The sequence below is a fragment of the Cottoperca gobio genome, chromosome 6, assembly GCF_900634415.1.
Source record: "Cottoperca gobio chromosome 6, fCotGob3.1, whole genome shotgun sequence".
In the NCBI taxonomy this organism is placed as follows: domain Eukaryota; kingdom Metazoa; phylum Chordata; class Actinopteri; order Perciformes; family Bovichtidae; genus Cottoperca; species Cottoperca gobio.
The window spans coordinates 21,606,384-21,633,814 of record NC_041360.1 but is presented as its reverse complement, the minus strand read 5'-3'; the positions used below and the strand labels follow the sequence as shown (position 1 = coordinate 21,633,814).

Sequence of the window (27,431 nt, the reverse complement as noted above, 5' to 3'; positions counted from 1 at the left end):
ACAGACATGTTGCGAGCCAATGGGACAGTTGTCATTATATCATCTCGATGTGGAAAGCATTCTGAGTCTCCTATTTATTGGGAAACCAGCTGTTGTCCAGACAGAAAGTCTTGACTGTAGCCCATTACTGCGGACGCTTGAGTCGTGTTGCAACGAGCCGTAGCTTCTGAGTCTAATGTTTCTCCACGTCCTCCTCACATGGAGAAATCATGATGAGGAACTCACATCTCACACGTTTGAGATTGATCTATTTGGACAAGATCTTGCATTGACTGATTTTATAGTTAATGTACAGCTGGGACTTTTGTTTCACCCTGATGCTCGAGTAGCAGTTACAACTAGCTCTGGTTGAGTATATGAAGAAGTACTTTTACTCAAACACTGTAATTAAGTAGGCCTAAAGTTTTGAGGTTCTCATAATTGTATAAGACTGTACTGTCCTCCCTGATTAGTTTTGACATTTGCCGTTACTAGTTACTCTGCAGAGTAACATTTTAGATACAAAACATATGATCAGCCTATAAATACGATGCATTGTTATAAGGTTTATTACCCCAAGTGTTTTAAGTCCGCTCCATCCGCTAATGAAAATGGTGCGATATGCTCCAGAGAAAGCAAGTAAGTGACTTTACTTCAGATTGTTTGGTTAAGCTACAGCAGCTGCTTAGTTTAAAAAAGAATCCCCACACTGACCACAACACTAAAATGCTACTAAAGTGTAAATGTAAAACATTTAAAACTTCAGGATGTGTTGTACTGTACTCCACCTAGTTGGTTTGAAAGCTCTACTTAATGATTACTTTGTAAGTTAAGATTTAAGATGCAAAACAGATGACAAGCTTATAAAATATCTATAAGATCCAACAGTCAATTATTTGAATCAGCTTCACCTCAACCAACATGACGCTTCAGATAAGGCAACGCTAAAACATTTAAATTGTGTTATTTCTTCTTCTACTTAAGAAAGGGAACTGAATACTTCTTCCACCACCATGCACATAAGTGCTGAGTGTGCCTGGAGGTTGTTAGAGGTCCTCTGTGGTGGACTCATACAGAGAAGACGAGATCAATGGGACCTTCCTGGCTAAATAAAGGATAAATAAATAAAGAAAATACAGAACATCCAGTATCTGCTTCCAGGCCTTGTGCCAAGCAGTTGAGTGACGCCCACATTGCTGTGCCAGAGACGTGGACAGAATGTGATGGGGGAGCTGGGACAGGGAACTGGATGAGGAAACGAGAGAGCAGAGAGATGCAATCTGCAAACGGGGTCGCACACTCAGCATCTGGCATGAGCGGAGAAAACAGAGCTGCTTCATTAATGGGCAGTTTATTGCAACAGTTTGACTCGAAGCTCTCACAAGTTGGCCTCCTGTCATTGTAGGACGCAATGTTTTCTCCAGATGCCGTGTGATTCTCCTGATAATTACATAGGTTTTGCTCGTGCACAATTAGCAGGACCATGTGCTGGTCAACGTCCCATAAACGATACCATCCTGCCAAGGCAAGGCATGTTTTTTTTATAAAGCACAATTCATTCACTTCAGAAATTCTATGTGCTTTACAGGTGAGCGGATACAAGAATCATAAATGCTTCTAATTGTTGCTTACGCTCAGATTTGAGGGGAATGATCGACAAAAATGTTCTATAGTTTTAACATGACAAGGAAATCAAAAACACAGGATGATCCACGGCAGAGTTTGACACTAGAAGGATTGTTCACATTCATCAGCTGAAGTGCTCACTTTAAATCTCAGTTTAAGATTTATGCGTACCCGCAGGACTGTGTGACATCTCCGCCAGTTTGGAAGCCAATCTTGGTCCAAAGTGCAAAAAGACAGAAGTTTGATGTAGAAATTTGAAGCCTCAATTGCACATATGGACTTATCAGAGTAAAGGTAAACATCTTGCGCTCAGCCACATGTTCAAAGATACTGTATTTCTCAATGAGAGCGAAGCAGTAAATGTACTGAAGTACAAGTTAGAAGCATTTTTCTATTTGTTTAAACACATGAATGGGATCTTTATTAAATGAATTGTTGATGGTTGTTCATCAGCAGAAATTCCAGTCGGACTTAATATAATATAGTAACGTGACACTGACAGAGGTCTGGAGTCTTGTAGTCTGCAGTTGTTTTACTTTTGATATTTTATATACTACTGTGAAATGTACTTTGTACTTAAGTAAAAATCTGATTTGATTTATTGATTGCTGTCGGGATGTAAAGTGTATTTCAACAAATATGATTAAAAAATACACCGAAGCTTTAAGTAAATGATCTTAATACATCTTCCACCTCTCCAAAATTGCACCCACTTGCCTGTCCTTAAAAGTGATATATTGTTCATCTTTGTTTAGCTTTGTGCAGCTGTTTATGCATATGTGTGTATCATCCCCTACATGTTATTGAGAGTGGGATTCAAATTCCTTCCATGCAAATGATCCTTAAGCTAGACATATCCATTACTACTTTCTTTAAATGGTGTTTCAATCAACCTACTGTCATTTTACAGAAGTATCCTTCTAATTATTTATTTTTAAAATATTATCAGTGATCAGCCAACTAGTCTCATGTATATCATCAGCCTGTATGCATTATTTACTGTTTTTAAGTTTATACTTTGGAAACATGTTGCGTGATCAGAACTATATTTCATTAGAGCTTCATTGGAAACACTTGGGGGACCCGCGGAGGGTTAAATCAGGACAGTGTCACGGGTATGTTGCCAGCCTGTTTTCTCTCAGTACAGCACCAGTGCATCCGAATATCACACTGTACTCGATTATCAGTCCTACACTCTCACCCTCTTTTTTTTTTGCAGCCAGTGCATCTCTGTGTTATATTTGCTTGGCATCTGTTTTTGCATTGAACGTGTGTCGCGCACGTTTAGAGGAAGAGTTATTTTCCCCCGGTCCCTCTTGCTGTCACCATGGTTAGGGGGCGTACGTCTCAAAGGAAACTACTGCGATCTCTCCATTGGCTGAAACTATAGGTGTGTCAAGGGGTGTGCGCCCTCTCTCCTCCAGCTGTCAGTCATGACATCACTTCCTGCGGGTGTGCGCTCCATGGATCTGCTTTGTATGGACATGGTGGGGGATTTTTGACAGCGGCAGCGCTGCTGGGAAATAAACAAGGACGTGGTCGGGGTTGGGGACTATTTTTTCCCTCCTCGATCCTCTCTCGGTCCTGCACCGACCGCTTCTCAACCCAGCAAGTTTCCCGAAGATATGTCGGTTTCGGATTGGGCTGTCTATTGTAAGGTAGATGTCTTCATTTGGCATTTTATTCAAGAATTGCACCAGCCTGCAGCAGCAGAGAGACTATCTGTAAGGGACTTTAGTTGCATGCAAAGAGATGTTTGCAGCGCATGTTTTCCAGTTTGCAGCTTAAACCCCGCACACAATTGTTTACAGGAAACTGGATTACATTGATACATTCTTCCTGTGATTGTAGGACTATTGTTATTGTAGAGAGGCAGGTTTCCAAGATTTCAGTTTTCACGCCTGCGCAGCAAAAGTGGTGCTTGCTCATTTATAGGCAACATCTCTATTCATTAGTAAGCCACGCACTCAACACAAAGGCTATTTACTGGCTTGTTGGTGCACCTTGTTACTCTATGCAGTTATGAAGAACATGTGGCGTGTTTATCATGGAGGCCTCTGGTCAGCATGTTTGAGAGACATTAATGTCAAAAGGTCAATTCTGTGTAATAAATTAAGCACAGTGGATGTCAAGATTTGACCCTGGCCTGAAGCAATGCAAACATGGTGCTCTAATTGCTAGAAGCACCTGCGTAACACCTGCATATGGCTTCTTAAGTGTAAATATTGTTTCCAAAGTTTGTCAAGGAGCTTCGTATTAGATATGGAGTTTGGGACCTGTTTTCTACTTTAAAATGTGGTATTACATATTAAGAACAGGAGACAGGAGACAGGCAATGACAGACAGACAGGGATGTCATGCAACATGTCCCCGGCTGGATTTGAACCAGACTTCCAGGACGGGCTTGATATATTACCTTGAAATCATAGATTTATATGATAGCTTATGACCGGCTTTTGCAGCACAAACGCTTTACTGTGAAGTGTCAAATGAACGAATGGGTGAAGTAGAGGTTAATATGTAGCTGCAGGTGCTGTAAAGTAATTGCTAAAATAACCCTGAAACATCTTTCTCTCTCTTTCTCTCTCTCTCTCTCTCTCTCTCTCTCTCTTTCCGTCTCAGTGACTCGTCTCCTTGTGTGAACATTCATAGCTAACAGAACATAGTCACAAGAACTCAGTAGCATAATTATTCATCAATTCAAATCGAAAATGAATCTGTAGTTGTTGACTGTGTGATTACTGCTGAGTTAAGTTCAGAGCTCTACACAGTTCTCTTGTTTACTCTTGTACCTGTGCCTTGCTTATGTTTTAGGTTAAAACGCCAACAATGGGCTCAAATGTTTCCATAAGGGTTTCTAAACTTAAAACCCTTTGACTGTGCACCGAAATCTAACTTTGTTTGATTGTAAGATGACATTGGGACGGACTGTATACCACAGTGACTCCTGAATGATGTTGAAGGTTTGTTTATGTTTTTTAAATGCGCATGGTTAGAAGAGAATCATTTTTTTTGCTTTAGCTCTTTGCTGACATCCTAAAAGTGAGACTTTGGAGGTGATCTGAAGACAGATGCTCCATTCTGCAGCCCCCCCGCCTTGTATTTGCTAACCCTTGGAGCCAGTCTCCATATTGATGTGGCATTTACCTTGGGATCAAAGGTCTTCACTCAGAACCACCTTATCATTCTGGAGAGCGTGGTTAAAAATCCATTATTAATCACGTCATGTTTGACGCAACCTCAGAGTGACAGTGTTTGTTATTTGTGTTGATCCAGTAAAGCAAATTGAAAACGTTGAGTATTCGTCGCCCTTTAGACTGAAGAATAAATCACTTCACCGGCTAAAAAATGTCCGAGAGATAATATCAAAATCTTCATACCAATCTTTGATCAAATAGTAATGGCAAATAACCGCCAGGCGGGTGGGGTTACCGCATCAGGACAATCAGACTCTTTTCTAAAGGTGTGGACTTTCAGTGTTTGCAATTCATCCTCAAACTTCACTATTGCAATCAGAAGGACACAATGCATTTAAGATACCCTTATCCCTCATGCACAATGCATGCAAATTGTCTTCAGCAGCAAACCATCTGCCCGTGCTCAAACAAGAAATTGTGCCCCTTTGAGTCAGCCTTAAGGGAAATTTCCCTCCCATTGTTTTTTTTCCGTAGTTAGTTTCTGTCCAAATGTGCTCCTGCACTCTGTTGGTTTTGTCTCCAGGAACCTGAGACCTGTAATCAGTTTGTGCCGGGTTGCATTGACAGCCTGGAGTGATAGATAGACCTTTAGATGCAGAAACAAGCTTAGAGTTTTCCCCTCTCAACTCCTCAAACCGGACTTTCGGGTTCTGTCCTCAAGTGCACAAGTCTTAAGATTTCATCATTTGTCTTTGTTGTGGGTCCACAAAGAGATGTATAATAAGTATGTTTAGCAACAAGAATGAAGTTCCACTGACCTATTTTAGAAGTCCCTGGAAAAATGTTAGCATTGGGCATCGCTTTAAGAGCATGTGTAAGACAAGTAACTCCCCTACACCCTAATATCCAGCATGTGTTATGTGTGCATTAAAAATAGTTTTAAGGACATGTAATTACAGAAGCCTCTTCCACCTCACTGGCAAGGATCAATGGTACCACTGCATTGTTATCAGATCTTCAAGGTTTAAGGGCGATTCTGGCATTTTTCATCTGTCAGAGAAACCCCAAAGAAATAGGATTCAACAGGTTTTACCAAGCGTTTGCCCAGCACGTCTTAACGCAAATGTGTTGATAGCTGTTCCAGATGGCTACACTCAAAGGCGGACTGAAACGCGTTCCAGTACACACAGCACGGTGAGACAAGATGCAATGATCATTTCAATGGGAAAAACGGGGGAGCACTTTAAGGAAAAGCGGAAAAAAAACAATCAGACATCTGAAAGGTGTTGACGGGTGGCGTTTCCTCACTCCTCACCCACGTCATTGACACCACTGAATTGGCACAATGGGGGTCATCGGGTTGCTCCTAAAAAAAGAAATAGACGTTGGATCAACCTGTGCCGTAATGCAATGCAACAACATCCAGGAGTTATCAATCAAATATATGCAAACACACACTCATAGTAGTTGATGACTTTGTATCGGGAACAGTGTAATCCTAGTGTTTACTTCACAGTCGAGTTGAAATGTTTCCCACTGTGATGACTTTCCAGAGTTCCAAATCCCCCAGCTGAGCAGTGGTTTGGCGTCTGATATCCCTTCAAACTCATGAATCTGTTATTTTAAACTGGACTTCCTGGATCAAATTTCACCTTCTTTGTTGGTACCTGTAGTAACACACCCACAGCAACACAGTTTTTACACGGGGCTATTTTCAATCCAAGCGTGGCTGATTGTCGTAACTCTTATGGTCTGTTTGTTTTGCAACTTGTGTCCTCTATCGCCAAGCTTCGACCTTCATCTGAGCCAGGTCTATTCCCCTTTGATCCTTCCTTAAGGTAAAGTCCCTCTGGGTTGAATAGGATTGAGGACCTCCTGCCAGACTTACAGTAAGCAGCTCTGGACAGAAGATTGGCTGTGGAGGGAGGCTGTATGTAAGCTGAATTTGTATGTTGAATCATAAGGGGGTTAGACAGGAGGATTTGACTGGTCTATTAGAGAAATATCTTTCTCACTACAACCTTTTTTTGTCTCTTCCAATCCTGTGTCTCCGGCCTGCTCATGTGAGGGTCACATCTCTTCAACATCCTGCTCCTCTAATTGTTGAAATATGTATTTACTTTCTTGTCAACTTGAAGTAATGTGGTCTGATCCTCATCCTTGTGAGCCTCGGCCGAAAGAAATCCTCATCGATAACCTATCCCTGTTCTTATCTACTCTCCCATTCTAATCATATTACAGACGAAGCACACTCTCTTTCTGCTCTACTCATAATCTCAGACAGAAATGCCTTTATCGGTTTTAACCTCATCTGATTGTTATGTAACAGAGGTCTTTGACACTTCCATGGAAATGAACAGTGTTTTTTAGCATGACAGGGCAAAGAAGTTTTGGAATAAGGTTGCTACGAGAAGCAACATAACCATTCTGCTGCCAGCTGTGTAGCTTACACAAGTATTTTTAGTATATTGGTCATGTTGTATGAGGTGATGGCGGAGAGTAAGTAGGATATTAATGAATAAGCCCTTGGAATACCGACATTGTTTTCAACATTTGCTGATTGCAGTATCTGCTCACTTGCCGCATGTTGGAAGCCAACATAACATTTTGAGGTTTTGTCGTGCTCAGTGGTCCCTCTACTGTAGCAAATTAGTGTTGTTTTGTCACCAGACCTGTGTGCTGCATGCCACCCCGGCAACACGTAGGCTGGTTTGGCAGCCAGAAAGGGGAAACTCAGGACTCCAGTGTCATGCTGGAAAATGTAATAAGATACACACAGCTGTCTGAGCAGAGAGAACTGCTTCCAGCATCATGCTCTTCTCATCTCAGATTTGGTGATTTGGTGAAACTCACTTGGAAAGTTCTTGAGCACGCCTCAGCGCAAGGATCGTTTCTTGGGCAAAGATAAAGGTGGCATGGGAGAAGGTTAAAGATTGCCCCCTTTCTGATGACTTGGTAAAGTTGAAATGCTGGTAGTGATTATTTCCATTGTTGATTCATCTGATTTTTATGATCAATTCTTTACTCTGTAACATTTTAGAAAATAGAGAAAAATGGCCATCACAAATCGCCAGATTACATCTTTAAATCGCTTGGTTTGACCACCCAACAGTCCAAAACCCAAATGTATTGGAGCCAGCAAAGTTGAATTGAATCCTCATTTCAGTCTGAAACTATACTATCAGATTTATTATTCCTTCATCATCTAGCATCATGCTAATAATTTAAATAGTCCCTTTAATGTTGTAGCACATGTACTGTCCTCCTATATTAAGCCACAGAATGTCAAATGTTATATATTTCTTGGCAGAGCCTCAGCGGACAGAGCAATTGGTAGAACAGTACAGACCCCCTTGAACATTCCCTTCTCTTGGGAACTAGCTGTGTGATATGTAAATTGGGATGCTCATGTGTAATATTTTTATTTCTGTCTGTACCGATGTGTTGAGCCCACTTGTACATACTATTCAAACTTGCCTGTCTCCGTATTCAAGCCTAGAAACTTCTGAGCACCAAAATGACACTCTAGAATAGACAGAGCCATATCCACATGCATATCCAATGCTTAATACTGTAACTTTCTCATGTGTTTGTGCAATATTGTACAGTTCCGCCATCAGTACATGCGTATGCAATGGGAGGAAAATCAGTTAAATGTGTTAAACACAAGAAACAGCAATGATGACATAGATCATAAAACAGGTCAACTTCAGGTCATTTGGACAGGATATACAGGTGACTCATAAAGACACTTTATAGTGTTGTTGGACCAGTTTAATGTTAGCCAGTTCCGCTTGTTGTCTGGTTACCCTAGCCCTATATATATGTCAAGTGTTAAATGTAGCTGGAAAAGATTGCAACTGTTTCCCCATTCTGAAATTTACAGTTTGGATGTACTGCAGGGAGGTTTTGTAATGGTGGCCTGCCTGATCTTTATCACTAATTTGGAAATAAGTGGCACCCAGGAGCCAGCGTTTGGCACTGAAAGGAGGTGTTGCTTAAGGACAGTGTTGTCAGCCATTGGTGATTTTAGCAGCTGGAAACAGTGAGGGTCGAGCCTGCTATTTATTCAGCTGTAAATATACCTAACACACTGGGGTGTTCAGTTGCTGTGGCTATACTGCAGGTCAAGGTTACACAGCAGTTTCGTCATTTCTCCATATGACCTCACTGTTGCTGACACATCAGACTCACAGCAGAAAAAAAACAGACTATAGTCAATGGCCTATTAGATTTACTGTAAATGATATGCTTTGAAAAACATTTTGCCCCATAAATGTATTGCTCAATGCTTCAGCATGCAACCTCATTGCCCTTCAGTTTTCAACTTTTAATTGGAAAGCAATATGTATGTAATATGTATAGTATAAAATGCTTTGTAGCCTCATGAAACACAAAACATTTTGAGATAATGGCAGCTGGTCAAAAATAATCATATTTTAGAAGAATCTAAAGAAATGTAAGCATTTGGAAACCTTTAACTCGCTCAAACACACACACATATACACACACACACACACACACATATACACACACACACACACACACACACACACACACACACACACACACACACACACACACACACACACACAGGTCAGGTGGTCACCGTAGACCTTACGGGGGTAAAGTGGTCCACGGTCACATTGCACCTTCTGCAGTGTTTTATTGTCCAGCTGTATAGGCTTTGTCTTGTGTGTCTGAACATTCAACTATTATGACACTGAACACGCTGTCAATGCAGAGGTCAAAGTCCACTGAGGCTTATGCAACTTACTTTTTTATTTATTATTAAAAATAGAATACAATAGTAAAATAGTCTAATGCATGCTTAATTATGGATGTTATGGTTATGGATTTGGCTACGCAACTTTGTTAATAGTTTTCTATTATGTACAACAATGAGGGAATAATAATCAAAAAATCTAGCATGCATCTGTATTAAAGTTATACAAATAACGTACGCTTTATATTAAGGAATTACAATCTGCAAACACAGCAGTTTTTGACCTTTCAAGTCTAAAATGTCAGACAAACAAAACTTGCTTTGTGCTGTATAGATTTAACTGTCATTGACCCTGAAATGACAAGGCTAGTCACCTGATAACGTACAGATTGAACTGTTCGCTATCATACAACTCATCTGTCGCAGATTACAGCTAAAGTCCAATGTCTTCCCCTGTACTTTGGTCAATCTCCATAACGATAAGAGTGCACCGACCAGCATATCAGCCCTGAGTGATAAGGGCTCAGTTGAGTGTTTACACTGCGGGAACGGTCCAGACTGAGCTCATAGAGTGACTCTTCAAACAAATGGACAGGCGGAGCTGGTAGGTCAGCCCCATCAGACCATATTTCTGCTCTAAGACCACCGTTGTATTCCCGGGGGCCCTTCTTCTGACAGGCCTGTTAGCACTCAGACCACAGGATGGGTGGATTAAATATTAACCTGTAGTCTGCTCTCTCTCTCTCTCTCTCTCACACTCTCTCTCTCTCTCTCTCTCTCTCTCTCTCTCTCTCACAGACACATGCACACGCACACGCACACACACACGCACTGAATGATCATACAAACTTGTGGAAAGAGCTGGATGTCATGTTGTCAGGGATCACAATTGCAACGAAGACTTCAAGTTTTTTGGGGATGAGGAAGGTAGGGCAGTAGCAGTTTGTCCTACTTAAATTGTGATTGGGTTTCTTATATTCTATAAACTATCAAGAGTCTACTTTATAGACAGGTAGCAAGACTGCAGACAGACAAATGTTATGCGTGCAACTTCTGTCTTCTCTCATTGCCAAGGTATGTACTTGGAAGGACCACAGTGTTTTGATGAATGCCATTTTGTTTTCGCCTTGGCGAGACAAGCCCATACACACCTCTCTCATCTTGGACTTCTGCCAGCTTTAGCTGTGCTATCATGTCATCACACCCTTGTACTGCATGTTGTCCTCATTGTTGATGGATTTGGAAAGTATAGAGCTTGATCGTATGCCTAAGACACAATAGTTAGTCATGGAGGTGCGATTATACTTTGCAGTTGCACAGGAGCAGATGACATGAACTGCTTCTCACGCTCAACGATACGTGTGATTTATAGATCATTTTCTTAAAAGATCTCATACGGCTGTGTAAACTACCTTCCGGCTGTTCTGTGTCCTTTCCTGTTGGGAGAGTAGGAGGCTGCCTGCATGCCCGGGTCTTATTCAGAGCCTGTTTATCTGCCTCAGCCGGAGCTTAAGAGCAGCTTCATGGCCTGTCTGTCTAATGTGGGTCTTCACATCGATGGATGAGCATAACATGGGGGGGCTGGGTGAACATGCTAAGCAACTGTGCAGAAATCCATCAGGACAGCATGGATTATTTATGCTCCCCTCATACATCCGGCCCTATGATTACGGGTTCAGACCTGCTAATACACTAAGTCTGTAATGGGATTTATTGATTTTGATGATGAGAGATTGATCTCCAGTGGTTGTTAGTTGAAGCCGTCTTCCCATGCCTGCTGCCTGCCCTCTGCCGCTGATTTTCAAAGTGTGATCAGTGTGTCGGCATCGCCATGGCGACCTTGGCGACTCTTGGTTAGTGGTCTTTTGTCAGCTCTCCCCGCTCCTCCTCTTTAGACCCTAACTCCAACCCTAACCCCCACAAACGCGTATGACCTTGCTCATCTTCTGCTCAGTGTGCACAATGCCCTCAGCAGGCTTGGCTGAGTGAGCACAAGAGAGGTCTTGACCTAAAACACAAAGGCTTGCCGTTGTTTTCTCTCTCTCTCTCTGTCTCACTTGCTTACATGTTGCCGACGAAGACCCTGTAATGTAGCTTGACTGACATTCCTCTCCACCCCAATGCGTCTCTCTCTGTTTTTCTCCGTCTCAATCCACAAGACCTCTCGCAGTCTACAGCGAAGCAGATCTCTGTGTTTACGTTTTCATCTTGTATGTTGGTGGCAACACAAGGTTGGCTTGGTCCACTTCATAACTGCTGATAGGGGGGTCATAAGTTCAGAAAAAGACTTGTGTCGTACGCTTATTGAATAGAAAGTCATGCATGCAGTAGATGTGTGTGTATTGACAAATAATTATTCATATTCTGTGATGCAAATGTAACTAATCTGACCACTATATAACAACTTTCCCGGGTTAATGAAGATTAGTCAAGCTGTAGCCAATAAGCTTCTTTGTTATTTTTTTTGCCTTGAAGCATTATTATGATGAGGCAGTGCTGAATGAAGTGAGTGTATGTAACAGGATGTCCTCTAAGGGAAGACCTGAGGGTCAGGAGCTAGCGGCTGAATGCTAAAGAGGTTTGCTTTATCCTAGCAGACCTAACACTGCCTCCATTCAGAATTCCAAGTGTATTGAAGAGTGAGTAGCTCAGCAAAGCGGTCTGCTCACATGCCAGGCTTCTTTTCATGTAGTGTTTTTTTTTTTATCGGGTGGGAATCTTCAGGGTCTTTACTATTAGATTCACTTTAACTCCTCTGGGCTGTGATTCTTCTGGACTCTGTATTAAACCTGAAAACGTAAAAATGCTGACATGTCTATAACTTGCTGTGTCGTCTTTCCCAATGGCTCCAAACCTAAAACATTAAGATGTCGTATTTCCAAAATTCCTAACCTCCATATGCCAGAACATGCAAGTTCCCTTTTTTTTATATATATTTGCAGAAGCTGAAGTGTGCTGAGACATTTGTTTTCAGTGTAGGAGTAGCTACGCTGATTGGTGTTTCCACCTCTGCCATGTAAATGGTAAATGAACTGTACTTTTATTCCTCCTCAACGAGCAATAGTTGTCAGACTGTAGATAATGTGCTCTAAAGGATGGTTTACAGCTCGTCCATATATGTGATTGGACTTTGAGCCAGGTCTTGTTGTTGTTATTACATATTTGTCTATATTTCAGTTATATCATTGATCTACTTTTGGTCATGCTAGCCACCTACCAGCTCTGAAAGTTGTCCAAAGTTCTTCCATTTTCTTCCCTCTCTCTTGAAGGGTTAAAACCGTTTATCATTAAAAGCTACGTAACGCATAGAATCACGTCTACTTCATTTCATTTGATTTGCCTTCTGCACTCTAGGGGAAACTATATGCAAATGATCTTTACTTTATGATACTGCTTCAATGGAATACCATTCATGTCTGCCTGTCATTAGATCTTTTACATTGACTAACTGGGAGCACTGAGGGCAGAAACATGTAATGCATGCAGTCAGCCTCTCCTTCAAACAGCCTACAGTACATTGCACAGTGCGACGAAGTTAAGGGTAAACTCGAGGAGGTCATGTGTAGAGGTGAGGAATGGCTGAGAAAAACCAGCAGCTGCTGACTTGCAGTGGTAGGCTATTGCCACCCTCAACCGTACACCCCAGCTCCCAGTTCTAAGTGGGGCCTGATGGAAAGGGCTTACTGAAGATTGACCCAGTTTACATGCGGATGTATGAAGTTCTAATGTGATGTAAGGTCCATTCCCTCTGCTGGTCTTAAGCTTAGCCAACAAGATCCTCCCAATTCCCACTGTGCAATTCAGCAAAATCTCACCCACATACTGTAGAAGCCAGTCAGTCATATATCTTCTAGCTACCCTCAGACCTAGCCTATCGCAGCACAGCCTAGTGACCTACATTCATCCCTCCACATGTCCCCGTGCTTCACCCTCTGTCTCTCGAACCTCTGTCTTTCTCTTTCTGCAGCACTATGAGGTTTACAAGGATGGGGTTACTGTATTTGGAGTGAATAGGTCAGGAGCGGAGGGGCCTGTGTTATGTTATAAGATACTCTGTGTCCTTCATTCCCTTACTGTCTGCTGACCCACTATAACAACATGCAACACATGTTAGAGTGGATGGCCGCACGTTGCATCAGCACTGCTCATTTACTATGTATGCTGTGTTGAATCGTGCATTGAAGAAAAGAAAGGCAATATTACTCTTTGGTGTTGATGGTGTTAATGATGTTATCAGTTTTCAGCCATGGTCAGTTGGTCCGCCATTTGGATCCAAACTGACGTATCTCAAAAGCTAGCAAGAAATTGTGTACAGACATTCATGGGGCCCAGAGGATGGATACTGACAGCTTTGGTGATCCCCTAACCTTTCTGCTAAAAAAACATCTATTCTATGGATTGGCAAAAGATTTGGTACAAACATTCATGGTTCCCAGATGATGTATCCTAATGACCTTGTGTATCCCTCTACTTTTGGGAGCATGGTAGCAAGCTGACTCTAGAAATTCCGAGAGAGGTGACCTTAAAAATGAATTATCATCTTGTCTTCCTCTGTATGTGTTTCCATATCACCTCTTTGACCTCTTTGACCTTTTTGCCTTCCCCCTCTGCACCCTCCCTCTGTCCTCTCCAGTCTGATGAGTGAGAGTGCCGGCAGCCCGCTCCTCCACCGCGATGGTCGACATGGAGAGCCACTACCATCCCCCTTCGCCCCTGGAGGACTCGGTGCTAGGCAGCCCCCTGTGCGGAGATGACGAATTCATGGGCGGCATGGAGGAGATCCAGGACTTCTCTCAGTCCATTAACAATGACGCCCTCAGCTCCTTTGATGTCCCCGAATACCAGTCCTCCAGCAATGGCTCTGAAGGTTCCACTGTTCTAGGTGAAGTCTCATTATCATTGAATTGAAATGATCTCTTTAGATGACAATGTGGGGTTTGTTACCATACGGTCATTTCACCGTTCAAAGTGAGCCCGGCAGCTCAGTGTAATCTCCTTGCCACTGTTGTTGTTGTTGTTGTTGTTGTTGTTGTTGTCAGAGCAGGGGTCCTCGTTAACCCCCCCATAATCCCTTATTTGCTCCAACTGAATGTTTAGAGGGGACATACACTTTGCCTAATTTAACCTCTTGGCTTGATCTACAACAAATATGAGCTAGAACCCCTTGACAGCCCTTTGTTTACTCAGGTAGTCTGATAGTTTAACCCCTTTGGGCAAAAGCCCCCTGGACTTAATCGGTTTGTTTGGTCTCGGTGCATTTTCCTGTCAATTTCTTTCCTTTATTTTGTGTACTCCCCTGTTTTACCCCTCTGTCCTCCCCGAGCCCTTCTCCTCACCCCATATCCAATGAGGAATTCACACATTCCTCAGCCACCATCCACCACCTCTCAGGAAACATGCATTTTGCTTGCTGTGTTCCCTCCTGAATAAAAGTCACATGGGCGTCTTGGAAATTTATGCTGGTACCAAATTAGTGAAGAAGCAGTGAATAGTCCAGAAAGATAAAAATGTAATGGGAGAATAGAGGGTGTGAGGGAGGGAGGAGAAGGAAAGAGAGGGGAAGTATGGGTAGAAGGCATCAGGGAAACGTGATGATGTCATGGAAAAGTCTGTGAGTGGGTGTTCAGGATTTATGGGTGTTAAAAAGAATCACTGACATGCTTTTCTTGTTCACACTCAGTTGAAACATGTGCACCAAGCAGGAACACAGCTCCAGGTTCGCTGCCAGATGCCGCTTATCCCCTCTCTGGCGTCTCTCGACCAACTCATGTGGCTTGACTTAGTGCCACTGTTTTTTTGTACCATTTCGTCTTTGCTATTTGTGTAACAAACAAGTTCTACCAACCACGTTCACTTCACAAGGTGGAAATCGAAAACTTTTGGCAACCTATGAGCTGTCATCCAAGAGAAAGATCAGTAATACTACTCCAACACTGTGATGCTTGTGACAAGCATCACACCACAGATGGCATGTTAATATCTCTGAATAAATAGTTGTGTTGGAACATTCTGTCTTTGCCGGGGCCAGAGGTCAAGCTAGCTTAAATTCAACTAGTTCTTTCCCAAAGGGAGGTGAGACAGTAGAGTTTATTCATTCAGGCAATTATTATCTTTTACTTATCTCTACATTTTCTCAACACAAATATCAGCATGTGCTCTCTGTTAAGCAGGCTATAACACAGTATGAGAGGGTCATCAATTGTTGTACTTAGATAAAAGTATTTACATTGCTCACACTCTGGCACCATGCATGAAACCCACATTTCTGCTGTAATCTACTGGGAGCGTTGCGTCCAGTCATCTAGTTATGTTCTATGTCTTCATGAAGGAACTGCGTATCATGCTTTTGTTGCATAAGGCATACTAAACATACATTGCATTACAAAACGTTAAATTCAAGAGGAATCTTAGTGCTATAAACAGCGCTTCTATCAGTTTTCCATACAAATATACAGTTCTCTTGACATTATCATGATGATGATCGTGGGTCTACAGCAACAATGGAAAGCCCACTTTCAAATCAGATGTTGTACTGTGTGTGTGGGGTACAGTTAATTGTTTACCAGTCATGTTGAAGAATAACCCAAGAGTGTTTTTTAAGAGGCACCGAAGGACAAGATAGTCTAACTTGAAGTGTTTAGGAACTTGGTGTGTCAGTTCTGTATTTGAAATCGCTCTCTATCAGTCGCCGAAGTGTTGAACATTGACACGTTTAATCATCCTTTCCCATGTGCTTTGTAGATGCCCTGACGCCAGCATCCAGCCCGTCGTCGGTTGTCTACGGGTTCGCAGCGGGCCAGGAGGAGTTCTCATCTGCCTCCTCTTCGCTTAATCTGGAGTGTCGAGTTTGTGCTGACCGCGCCTCGGGCTACCACTATGGAGTCCACGCCTGCGAGGGCTGCAAGGTGAGACGAACCTTACATGAATTATACAGCCACACACAAGTGATTCTATTTTCATCTCTAATCTCTAATCCGCATTAGACAATGGTGAAGACGAGACCAATATAAGAATTAGTGACTCAGTTTAATGGATTTCCAGTTGTTGAAGGACATTACTGTGACTGTAGGCTTGTTATCACACATGCATCTGCCTTAACTAGTCTCTCTTATCATCTCACCCAACACCTTGTTTCACTTTCTACTGCTTTCTATTTCTGTCAATATCCATCAATCACTTCCTCCCAAAGTCATCCACACTCAAGCACAGACATACCAAAACCCTGACTGCACATTAACCAAGAAAGTAGGACATGTCAGGCCAGAAACCAGAGGCAGTGTGTCTTGTGACTAATGACTTCTAAAAGCATCAGATCTAGAAGGCTCTGCATTTACACGTAGTCGCTCAATAAATCTCTCAGTTAATTGTTCACCAGTCATGTTGAAGAACAATCCAAGGGTGAACAAAGATAGTCTAGCTTGAAGTGTGTGTGCACGTGTTTGTGTGTCAGTATTCTGTATTTATATTTGTTCTATCAATGGCTTAAGGGGGAAAAGCTGGAAAAAAAAGTAGCTGAAGTGAGAGACACCTCCGCACTGTGAATCCACTGAGTGCGGTTAAATGTATCAGCCAAGACAGCTGTGGGAGTATGAATGTCAGGATCCGATGCTTAGTAACCATAACATAAACGTTCACCTCGCAGCAGCGGCAGCTCACCGTAATGAGTCTGTGCAGTGGTAGAAGGATTGTTGTCTTGGCTTGTGCGTCCGTACATCAATACAGAAGTATTGTCGGTCGGTCCAAGGGCAGAGCCAAAGCTATGTGACCGATGCAGGGTGAAGTCGTAGTGCTGTAACGCAACAGGTTATCACAAAAGTCAAGGTCAATTTGTTAAGCTTCTTCTACCCTTTTAGGAGGGAGTCATTAAAAGTGTATCTATCAGATGTCAGAGGGTAATAGTGAAGCCCCTTCTCGCAACATTAGCTGGATCAGCTGAAGTCGAAGCATTTCTCGATCGGGTCGGCCATAATGAGTCTGCAAGGCTTGTCACATTTCAAACGCTACTCCAGAACTGTAGCCGCCGTCTTTTTTCTTTTTTTAAGCCTCTATTCCAAGGTTGACAGAGAGGTTAGAGAGGTGACAGGAAATGAAGGGAGAGAGAGAGAGAGAGGCTGGAAATGCAATATAGGTCGTCTGAACAAGGGGAAATTGCAATTACTGTTAATGGTATACGCTTTAACATCCAGGCCACAACAATGCTCCAAAGCAGCCTTTTATCGACAGGATTGCGTCCTCTCCAGCCCTCAGTATCCCATAATCTGCTGTGAGCCTTTAAATGTTTGTAATCTAGCGTTCGGTCGGTTGTCTGCGACTCCTGAAGTCGAGAAATATCACATGACCATGTGACCACCTGTTTTTACCAGGTGTTTGGGTTTTTGTGCACAATGAGTGTGAATGATGATTGACAGATTAGTGGATCCTTTTAAGAACCCTGACAACTTGGTTATTTCTCTACTACTTCATAACTAAATAAGCAACGTCAAAGTTAGCGTCCCATACGCACTCATTTCCCCCTCCGTCATTTGGTGATGGAACAGTAATAGGAGGAGGCTGACCTCTGTGTTGTCAATACGCTGATCCTTTACGACAGTGGACACAAGCAGCATCGGCATGAAGCCCATTTGACCAGATATTCATGTCACTCTGGTTTTATGAGTGCATATGTGTCTGTGCATGTGAGATTGGAGGTTAGTTGGTGAGAGTCAGTCATTATTACTTAGCATGTGTTTACGGGTGGGGGTGTTATTTAGGCACCCTGGGGGACAGTTTGGATAAAATTGCAATTTGCTCTTTAGTATGACTAAATGTGTTATTAAGCAATTCCCCAGGCCATTGTCTACCGTCCAGCCAACCACAGACATGCCACTTGGTCCATCTGTTCCTCTCCAAAGTTAAATGTTTCTTCTTGTCAAAGTTGTGTAAGCGAGGAGAAACTGATGGTGAAACTATCTGTCTGATTTTGTCACGTACGATTCATATGGGAATAAATAACTGCTATAAAGTTAGTTTTAGTTTTTTTCTTTCTGGATCTTGAGATTGGTTTCATCACAGCAGAGTCTCTTAAAGATCATTTACTTGTCTCTGGTATATTTCAGGTTTTATTAACGGCTGTCATTAAATGTTTGCGTCACGAAAGCAGTATTCACATTTTAACAATGTTTTCCTCTCGTGTCTTCAGGGTTTTTTCCGACGGACCATCCGTCTGAAGCTGGAGTATGACAAGTGTGAGCGTCGCTGCAAGATCCAAAAAAAGAACCGCAACAAGTGCCAATACTGCCGCTTCCAGAAGTGCCTGTCAGTGGGCATGTCCCACAACGGTGAGTCCTACAGAGAGGGCAGGTCTGGCTCTCCTTCAAGCCCAGCGCATGCACGTACACACACACACACACACATGCATGCATGGTTCTTCTTACTTGCAAACACACACTACTTTAACATAGTTACCACAGTTGTGCAGATGTCAGGAAGGATTGAAGAGGAAATAAGAAAGCTAACACCACAGGTGAATGTTAAGGCAAGTCTCTAACTGAAGAATAATGCAGTCTTTGCAGTGCTGGAGTCGTATTGCATTGCAATGGCTGAACCTACTGAACCCTTGTGGTTGCAGATGTGTGAACAAGAAGGGAAATCTGATTATGTGACTCACAAAAACGTATGGATTGCACTAATTGCCAGCATCTGAACAAGTTAATTTTTAATTAAGAGCCCAAATAGTCAAAATGTACCATTATTAATGCAAATTAATTGATGTGCAAAGTCATTAAAATAACTTAAACCATGTTGTATTTGTATTTATGTTGTCTCTAGAAGAGATAATAGAGACAATAATATTTTTTCCCAAATAAATGTGTAATGTTTCAGGCAAAAGTCTTAATTCTGAGAACAAAGTCATACATTTACTTGTCAAATGTCCTTGTGAAATCAAGACTTTACTCTCATAATGACTTTTGTCTTGGAAAACTACGACTTTATTTGTGTAATATTGTGACATTTTATATCTCGGCTTTATTTCCATGACGTTGCAGCATATTCTAAAACGATAAGAACATTTTTCTTTCCCCCAAGAGTTGCCCTAATACTCTGTTGTAAGTCGAAGACGTCACTTCTTTTGAAGTACTTTAAAAAAAAACACCTGCACATGCAACATCTGTGAACACCCTAAAGACAGCCTTGTCTTCAGAGCCTTACATCAGATTTCCACCTCAGTGCCGCTGATCTTTGTTTGAAATACAGGAATAGTGAGGTCAAAGTTTGCCATCGCGGTGAATGTTGTTAACTCTATGTAAACATACAACATGGCATGCTGACCTCTTGGTTCAAGGTCCTGAACAGATTTTAGTTGCCGTGTTTGTGTCTGTTTGTGTGGGCAGGCAGGTGCTTATCTTTTCTGGTCTGTCAGTGTATTTTTAGTAGAAGGATCATCAAGGTCAATGCAATCGGTGGGTTTACTTATAGATTGTGCAGACAGTGTGGATATTCCATACTGGTGTCGGTGAACGTGAGGATGCAGAGGCGTCTTTATTTTGTCCCATGAGGTCATTGACTTTAAGATGCTTCCTTAAGACAAAGCCCAGATTTGGATGATAACACAGTGGTGCCTAAAAGTAGTATTAGTTCTTTCAGCTCCTCTTACGCTACATGTGTATTGAGTTTCATGAGCCTAATTGTAACCGTAGAGGGGGAGGAATGAGATTTGAGACCAGGGCAACCTTGGAATCTGGCGGTCTAAGTAATAGACTATAGGAACACATGCACTGCTCGTTTTATAAGTTAAAATTGATTGTCTTTAAGGCAATCTATGCATGTAATCTAAACAGTGGAGAGGCTACAATTACATTTATTCAATTGACTTATTACAGGGTAAAATGTTGTGTAAGTCAAATTTAAAAGCCACTCAATATGAATTCCACAAAATCTTCCTTTGATTTACTTTTCTGGAGAATACTATATCATCATCATCATCATCATCATCATCATCATCATCATCATCTCTTTTAATGCAACAGCAGCAAAGTAGTTGTATTATCACACAACACAGAAGTGACTGGAGGTTTCATCAGCACCGTAACGATACCTCTGATCTCATGTACTCACGAGATGCACTGCAATAAACCCCATTGAATGTGTAGCTTGTGAGGAAACAACAGCAATAAAGAGTCTTATAGGGCTGAAGGAGGTGTCGTCCTGCACTAATCAGCCGTTGAAACAGATGATTTAATGGGATGACAGACTGTCCACCTCCCACCGTTTAGCCCCCACTGGACGCACAGACTCATCCCCTTACACTAGATCTTAGGAAATGGACTTAATGCTCAGCTTAACATCACTCACTTCCTCTCATCGTAATTGGACTTGGCTCCTGCCCAGGCGCCCGCTGTGGAGCTTTACCAGTTTCAGATGATCCATCCACTTTGTGAGCAGTAATCTAATGCACCCTCGTGCTGTCTGCGAGCTCGGTTTCTCATCCCTGCTCAGTCCTGCTCAGTTAGCCTGGATTTCCTTCGACGGTGAGCGGCTCATTAGAAAATAGGGGAATCAGATCTCCTTTTATGCTTTTATGGTCTTGTAAATACAGGCGGCAGGTGCAGCTGGATGTTAGGTTCTCAGAGAGTGGTGTGTGTGTGTGTGTGTGTGTGTGAGTGTGAGAATCAGCTTGTGCCCATTAAATTGGTGAGAAGGGTTAAAAACAGTTCACCTCTAATCTCGTTAATCAAATGGGATCAGGCCGTCTGAGAGATGTCGGCATTCTCTTGTAGAATAACAACTTTTGTCTAGTGCTGAAGCACACTTCACACACGTAGTAACCTTTTGTGTCCATTCATAATCTTCCATTGCTGCAATGCATACAAAGGAAAGTCCTTTTTACAGTTTCAATAGACATTGATTATGTTTCTATTCGTATCGTCTTCTTTCAATTGTGCTCGAGTTGCATGAAAAAGGCAACCGAAGCATCAAGAAGCATGTATATGCCTTTTTAAAGTAGAGTTTGTGGATATAATTATTACAGGATATTAATGCTGATTTACGGTGCATGGTCTTCATTTCGGTGTGTGTAATATTACAATAGAATTCTGCACGTAGGGTTCCTTTCGTCTCATCCAGTCCAGTCTGTGATGACTGAGTGATACTTTGAGTTTAATGTCACTTATTAGGGTTCCCAGTTGCTCCAGCTGATGGATCATTTCATGGACTGGGTGGCAAAGACTTTAGCATCAAATCAAATCAAATCAAATCAAATTTATTTGTATAGCCCAATATCACAAATTATACATTTGTCTCAGTGTGCTTTACAGACTGTACAGGTTACGACATCCTCTGTCCTTAGACCCTCGCATCGCACAAGGAAAAACTTCCTAAAAGAAACCCCAAAATTAAAGGGGAAAAAATGGAAGAAACCTCAGGGAGAGCAACTGAGGAGGGATCCCTCTCCCAGGACGGACAGACGTGCAATAGATGTCGTGTGTACAGGATAAACAACATAGTACAAATACAACATTTGACAGAAATGATGTTGCATCTTGCTCAGTCTTTCTGCGTGTGTGCATATTTAACTGCAGGGCACATGTTATGTCAGGGCGGAGCTGACAGTAAGAAGCAAGTGACCCGAAATATGGTGCTGTGTGGCGGGTTAACTGGGGTGACCAGAGAGGGGGGGGGGTGTTGTTTTTATTGCACCCATGGAAGTAATTTTGGATACACTCACTACCAGGTTGAGATGACCTGCATGTGTGAAACTGAAGTAGTCGGGTGATGTTTATGTCTTCTATGGCAATCTGATCTGTGTTTTCTCTCTTTGAAAGACTCATTCAGAGTAGTGTGTGTGTGTGTGTGTGTTTAGTGCTGACACTTTGCTGCCACTGGTGGAGACCTTTGCGGACATCAAGTCTTTGATCGGGTTTGGTACATGTTTTTAACTTGGTCGGGTGTTCTGGTGCAAAGCCAGTTAGACTTGCTGGATTATGACATTTTGTTTGTGATGGAAATGTGAGATGCTCTTGTTTAGGATACCACAGAATACTCAGATCCATAGATTAGGAGAAATAATGCTTTGGCGCCAGATGTCAGGAACAGTTTTTCCGTTTTCTATTTTTGAAAATCTCACGGCTACTGCTCCACAAGCTTCGTTTGGACGGAATGAATATTTCCTGATATGTTGACGTGGTTTCATTTCACTTAGTGTGGGGGTGTCTGCGTAGAGATTTAGAAAATGATTCCTCCAGATGTCAGCTTTTTGAATCAGTGATTATTGTGGTTTTGTGGAGCTCAAGCTATTTTACATTTTCCAAAACTGTATTTGTTTTTAAAGCCCTCCTTTGCTCCTGTGCAGTCGATTTGCTGTTTTAAATGCATTTAAAGCTATTATTTACATTGCATCTTTCACACATCCTGTAATCTTAATCTGACTTTCTGTCTGCTTTGATTACAGCCATCCGGTTTGGTCGGATGCCCCAGTCAGAGAAGTTAAAGCTGAAGGCGGAGATGGTAACAGGGGACAGGGAGGTGGAAGACCCACAGGTGGCCGACCAGAAGACGCTGGCCCGGCAGATTTACGAGGCCTACCTCAAGAACTTCAACATGAACAAGGCCAAGGCTCGAACCATTCTCACCGGCAAGACCAGCACCCCTGTACGTTGATTAACAGTAGTGGGTTGGTGAGTGAAAGGTGTTGCATGTGTGGATCGCGTGTTCATGGCTCTTCTCATTACCAGCATTTCCTCACAGGTCAAGGTCACGTTGTCTTGCCAACCTTTCATTTATTTCATCCACATTGGAGAGATTTTAATCTAATTCTGAGGACATTTCAAACTAATGTCTCAATATGACCTGGGAGCGTGCACCTCCAGAGATTATGTGCAGCCAGCCAATGACAGGAATAACTTGCTCAATCAGCAGTGCAAGCCAACACACAAGCTGGACGTGGAAACATCTGTATCTGTATAAAGAGCCAGTGTGTTGAGCCCGTCACTCTCCTTCCACGCCTGCCCTCTTTTCATCACCCATCCCCAATCTCACCGAAAACGTCCCCTCGCTGCCTCTCTTCTTTCATTTTCTTTTCACCAGAAAAGAGGGGCCGGCAGGGGGAGGGTCAGGGACTGCAGCATGGTGTTGTTGTGAATTCCATGCATGGCTGTGTGTAGGTGTGAAATAGGTCAAGAGGGACAGGTCAATCCAAAGGCACCTCCATGTTCAAACACAGTCCATCTCCTGTCCATTTAGAGTCCAGAGGGAGTCTGGGGTGTGCAGCCATTGGACAACAGTCAATTGGAAATGCACATATTGTTTGATCCAGCCCCTTGACTCTTCGTGTCGAGTCATATTGTACCATTCGCCAAAGCTATGTGTGCAAATCTAACACGTTGCATGACTTTGATTGTGAGATTCTTAGTGAGCAGTATTGGCTGAAGGTGTTGTTGCGTCTTGCATTATTTTAAGACTGACTTAGATTTAGATCAAATATTTTATAATGCTGAAAATGCTGTTGCAAGAAAAGACAGTTGACATAGGAAAAACTTTCCGATAGGTAATCACCCGCGGGGGGAAATCCTTCATCAACTTCTTTGGATCGGTAACTGAGCCAGATCTTTTGCCCTCAGGTTGAACTCATTAGTTTCAACGTCTGGAAGGAACACCCAGCCATAACTGTGTCACCGTTGGCTTTGATTTACGTACAGTGAACATCAGTTTTATTTGTCTGACTTAAGTAGTTTTGCCGTGGTATGATTCATCCTAACAGCACGTACGGTCTTGACTGGATGTCTTAAGCCCCTAAAAAAACCAAGCAGCTACAGAAAGCTGTTCCTGCTGCTCTGGGTTACCTTGTAACTATCACCACTAAGGCTGTAACTAACACATATCTTTCAGGGTTGATTAGTCCGTCTAAGGCTAAAAGGATGTTTGTTTTCTCAAATGTGTTGCAGCAGTGAGTCAGGTAGAGTGTCACTGTGGCACCCCTGGCTCTGCTTACAGTGTAAACTGTATGAATATCTATAGTATGGTCTACAAACCCCCTGTGAGGCTGCATCTGCAGGGTCGAGGAGAGTAATTATGTCGTCGTGGAAATCTTAAGAATCAACAAGAGCTGTTGGCGTACCAACACCTGAGGTTATGCGGACAATACAATGTCGATTTCTGCTTCTTTGCTTCTGCCAGATCACATGACATTAGTTCAGGCGGTGAGCCCGAAAAGAGGCAAAGCATATCCATAAAAGAAAAACTGTTATTTATTGTACGCGGAGGCGCAACATTGTTTGAAGCCGAGGTTACTATTCCATGATCAAAATGTAGATTGCAGCTTTGTAAAACATTGTACATACACCTTGTTCAGAAGTACACCATGCTTGTTGGATCAACTTATTTATAGTAAATGTTCTGGTGATTGTGTTGACGTAGAAGAAAGACAAAAGAAAACCGCTCGACGTCGTGCCGCTCATACCTTCCCTTGCTACTCTGTGAACCAAATTTAGCACAGCAGTCCTGAGTCAGAGCGCCGATCTGATGTGCAGCAGCAGGTTTAACTGCTCATCATATGTTGTAACTTTGTCCACTGTGGGAACAGGGACGCAGCTAAAAAAAAAAAAACCTATTAGGTAAAATTAAGGGCATCACTGCTAGCACTGCTAGCTTACTTTTACATACCTTCAACATGTATCGAAGGTTTAAAGGTTTAAAATGAATTCCCTTCTTATTTTGGTGACCGCTCTTTCCCCCGACACTGCTCTGTTGTAAACATTAGCCCTGTTTTTATCTTTCTAGAGAAATTATTTGCATTTTGAGTGTTAAGAGTGACCCATAATGATACAGCTGTAGGGTAAGAGTAATCATGTCATCGTGGAAATATTCAAGTGGCAATAAAGCTCTGGGTTTAGCCTCTCCTTTCAGCAAGGATTATGGGTAAACGTACAGTTTTTCATGTAGAAACATTTGCTTTTCCATATTACTGTAGTCAGGCTTATGTATGTAATGTATCTCACAGTACACACTGTACTGACTGTGTTGCATTTGAACTGGAAGCCCATTTCAACCACACTTCACGTGTATAGCTCATTAGACTTTGTCTCTTTCCTCCACAGCCTTTCGTCATCCATGACATGGAGACCCTCCAGCTGGCAGAGCAGACGCTGGTGGCAAAGATGGTGGGCTCAGCGGGACCGCCGAAGGACAGGGAGGCAGAAGTTCGGATTTTCCACTGCTGCCAGTGCACGTCGGTGGAAACCGTCACCGAGCTCACGGAGTTTGCAAAGTCCGTCCCCGGGTTCTCGAGCCTGGACCTCAATGATCAGGTGACTCCTTTTGAAATATGGCGTGTACGAGGCCCTCTTCGCCATGCTCGCCTCCAGTATGAACAAGGATGGGCTTCTCGTAGCTTACGGTTCAGGCTTCATCACCCGGGAATTCCTCAAGAGCCTGCGGAGGCCCTTCAGTGATATGATGGAGCCAAAATTCCAGTTTGCAATGAAGTTTAACGGCATGGAGCTGGATGATAGCGACCTGGCTCTGTTTGTGGCCGTTATCATCTGCTGTGGAGGTGAGAATTCAGGGGGAAAATAAAAAATAAGCTATTTATTTGCTGCATGGGATTTGATATGTTCGTTCTCATGTCTTACTTTTAATCTATCTGAAAGCAAATGCTACAAACATTGCAGAAATGGTGATGGTGTTCTGGTATCACCTTGCTTCTGAATATGTTTATTCCAACAGGAGATTATGGTTAAGGGGTCTCACTCAAATGTACTTTGCCTCCTCTGTGATCAGACCGCCCAGGCCTGGTGAATGTGACGCACATCGAGCGAATGCAGGAAAGCATTGTGCAGGTGCTACAGCTCCACCTGCTGGCCAATCACCCCGACGACGCTTTCCTTTTCCCCAAGATGCTGCAGAAACTGGCTGACCTCCGGCAGCTGGTCACTGAGCACGCTCAGCTGGTGCAGGAGATCAAAAGACAGAGGACACCTCACTGCACCCACCTCCTGCAGGAGATCTACAGAGACATGTACTGAGGGATTGTGGAGGAATAACCAGGAGAGGCACTCTACAAAGCATCTCCTTTTTTTTCAGGGAAAGAAGAAGAAGAAGAAGAAGAAGAAGAAGAAGAGCTCTCCATAAGCTAGGTTGAACCACTTACACCCCCCCCCTAATGCAGTAAGAGTAAGCTTTGGCTTCTGGTCAGCACACGTGGTCCTGTTAAGGCAAGAGGCGGATGATTCTCTTGGTTTGACACAGTGCTCTCCACTCCATTGTGTGGAGCTTCATTGGCAGAAAAAGTCACGTGTGCAAAGACGGGATGTACAGCTGATTGAGCCCCCCTTATCTAGACACCAGTGTATGCAATCTCTGACCAAACATTTGGATAAAAACACTATATGCTAATTCGAAGTAGTGGAGGTGATCTCCATGGTTCTCCCTATCCTGACACTTAACAAGCCCTACAATGAGGAAAGACAGTGAAACTTGGTAGTCACCACTCCAGCAGTGAAAGCTTGAAAGTAGATTTTTATACTGATGTCAAAGAGCAAAGAGCCATATATCTTCACAGCCAAATGGCTTCGGTAGTCAGCGACAGACAAAAAGGCAGTACTGAGACAGTTTTCCATGCAGTCAAACAACAGTTGGAGATGGTTATCCAGCACCAGCCACCCGCATGTTTCTTCACCCGTTTTTATACCCAGAGACACGACTGTGACGCTTCTGAACATAGCCATTTATTTGTACTTTAAGCCATACGGTGTTGTTATGATATCTGGATATAATCGATGTCTTTCATATGTCTCTTCCTACAAGACGTCGCCAACACTTCGTATCGATCATGCTCACGTATTACTCAAACAACTCCGTCCATTATTTTTTTTTTTTTACTCTTCAGGATGAGATGGCAAAAATATTTTTAAAGATTTAATATTCACAGTGTACATGCAGAACAATGTACGTCCGAGGCACGAGCACGCCTTGCAATATTTTAATATGAC

General features: G+C 42.7%; 1 protein-coding gene across 1 annotated transcript; it reads left to right on the top strand.

The window, feature by feature from the left end:
* The first annotated feature begins 3,109 nt into the window (after nucleotides 1–3,109).
* LOC115009717 (peroxisome proliferator-activated receptor alpha-like) lies at nucleotides 3,110–26,465 on the top strand. The gene is given in 8 exon segments (XM_029433912.1): nucleotides 3,110–3,263; nucleotides 14,102–14,350; nucleotides 16,210–16,373; nucleotides 18,647–18,785; nucleotides 22,895–23,094; nucleotides 25,539–25,754; nucleotides 25,756–25,993; nucleotides 26,221–26,465. Coding segments are annotated over 7 exon segments (1,410 nt in total). The 5' UTR covers nucleotides 3,110–3,263; nucleotides 14,102–14,142.
* Nucleotides 26,466–27,431: the final 966 nt, after the last annotated feature.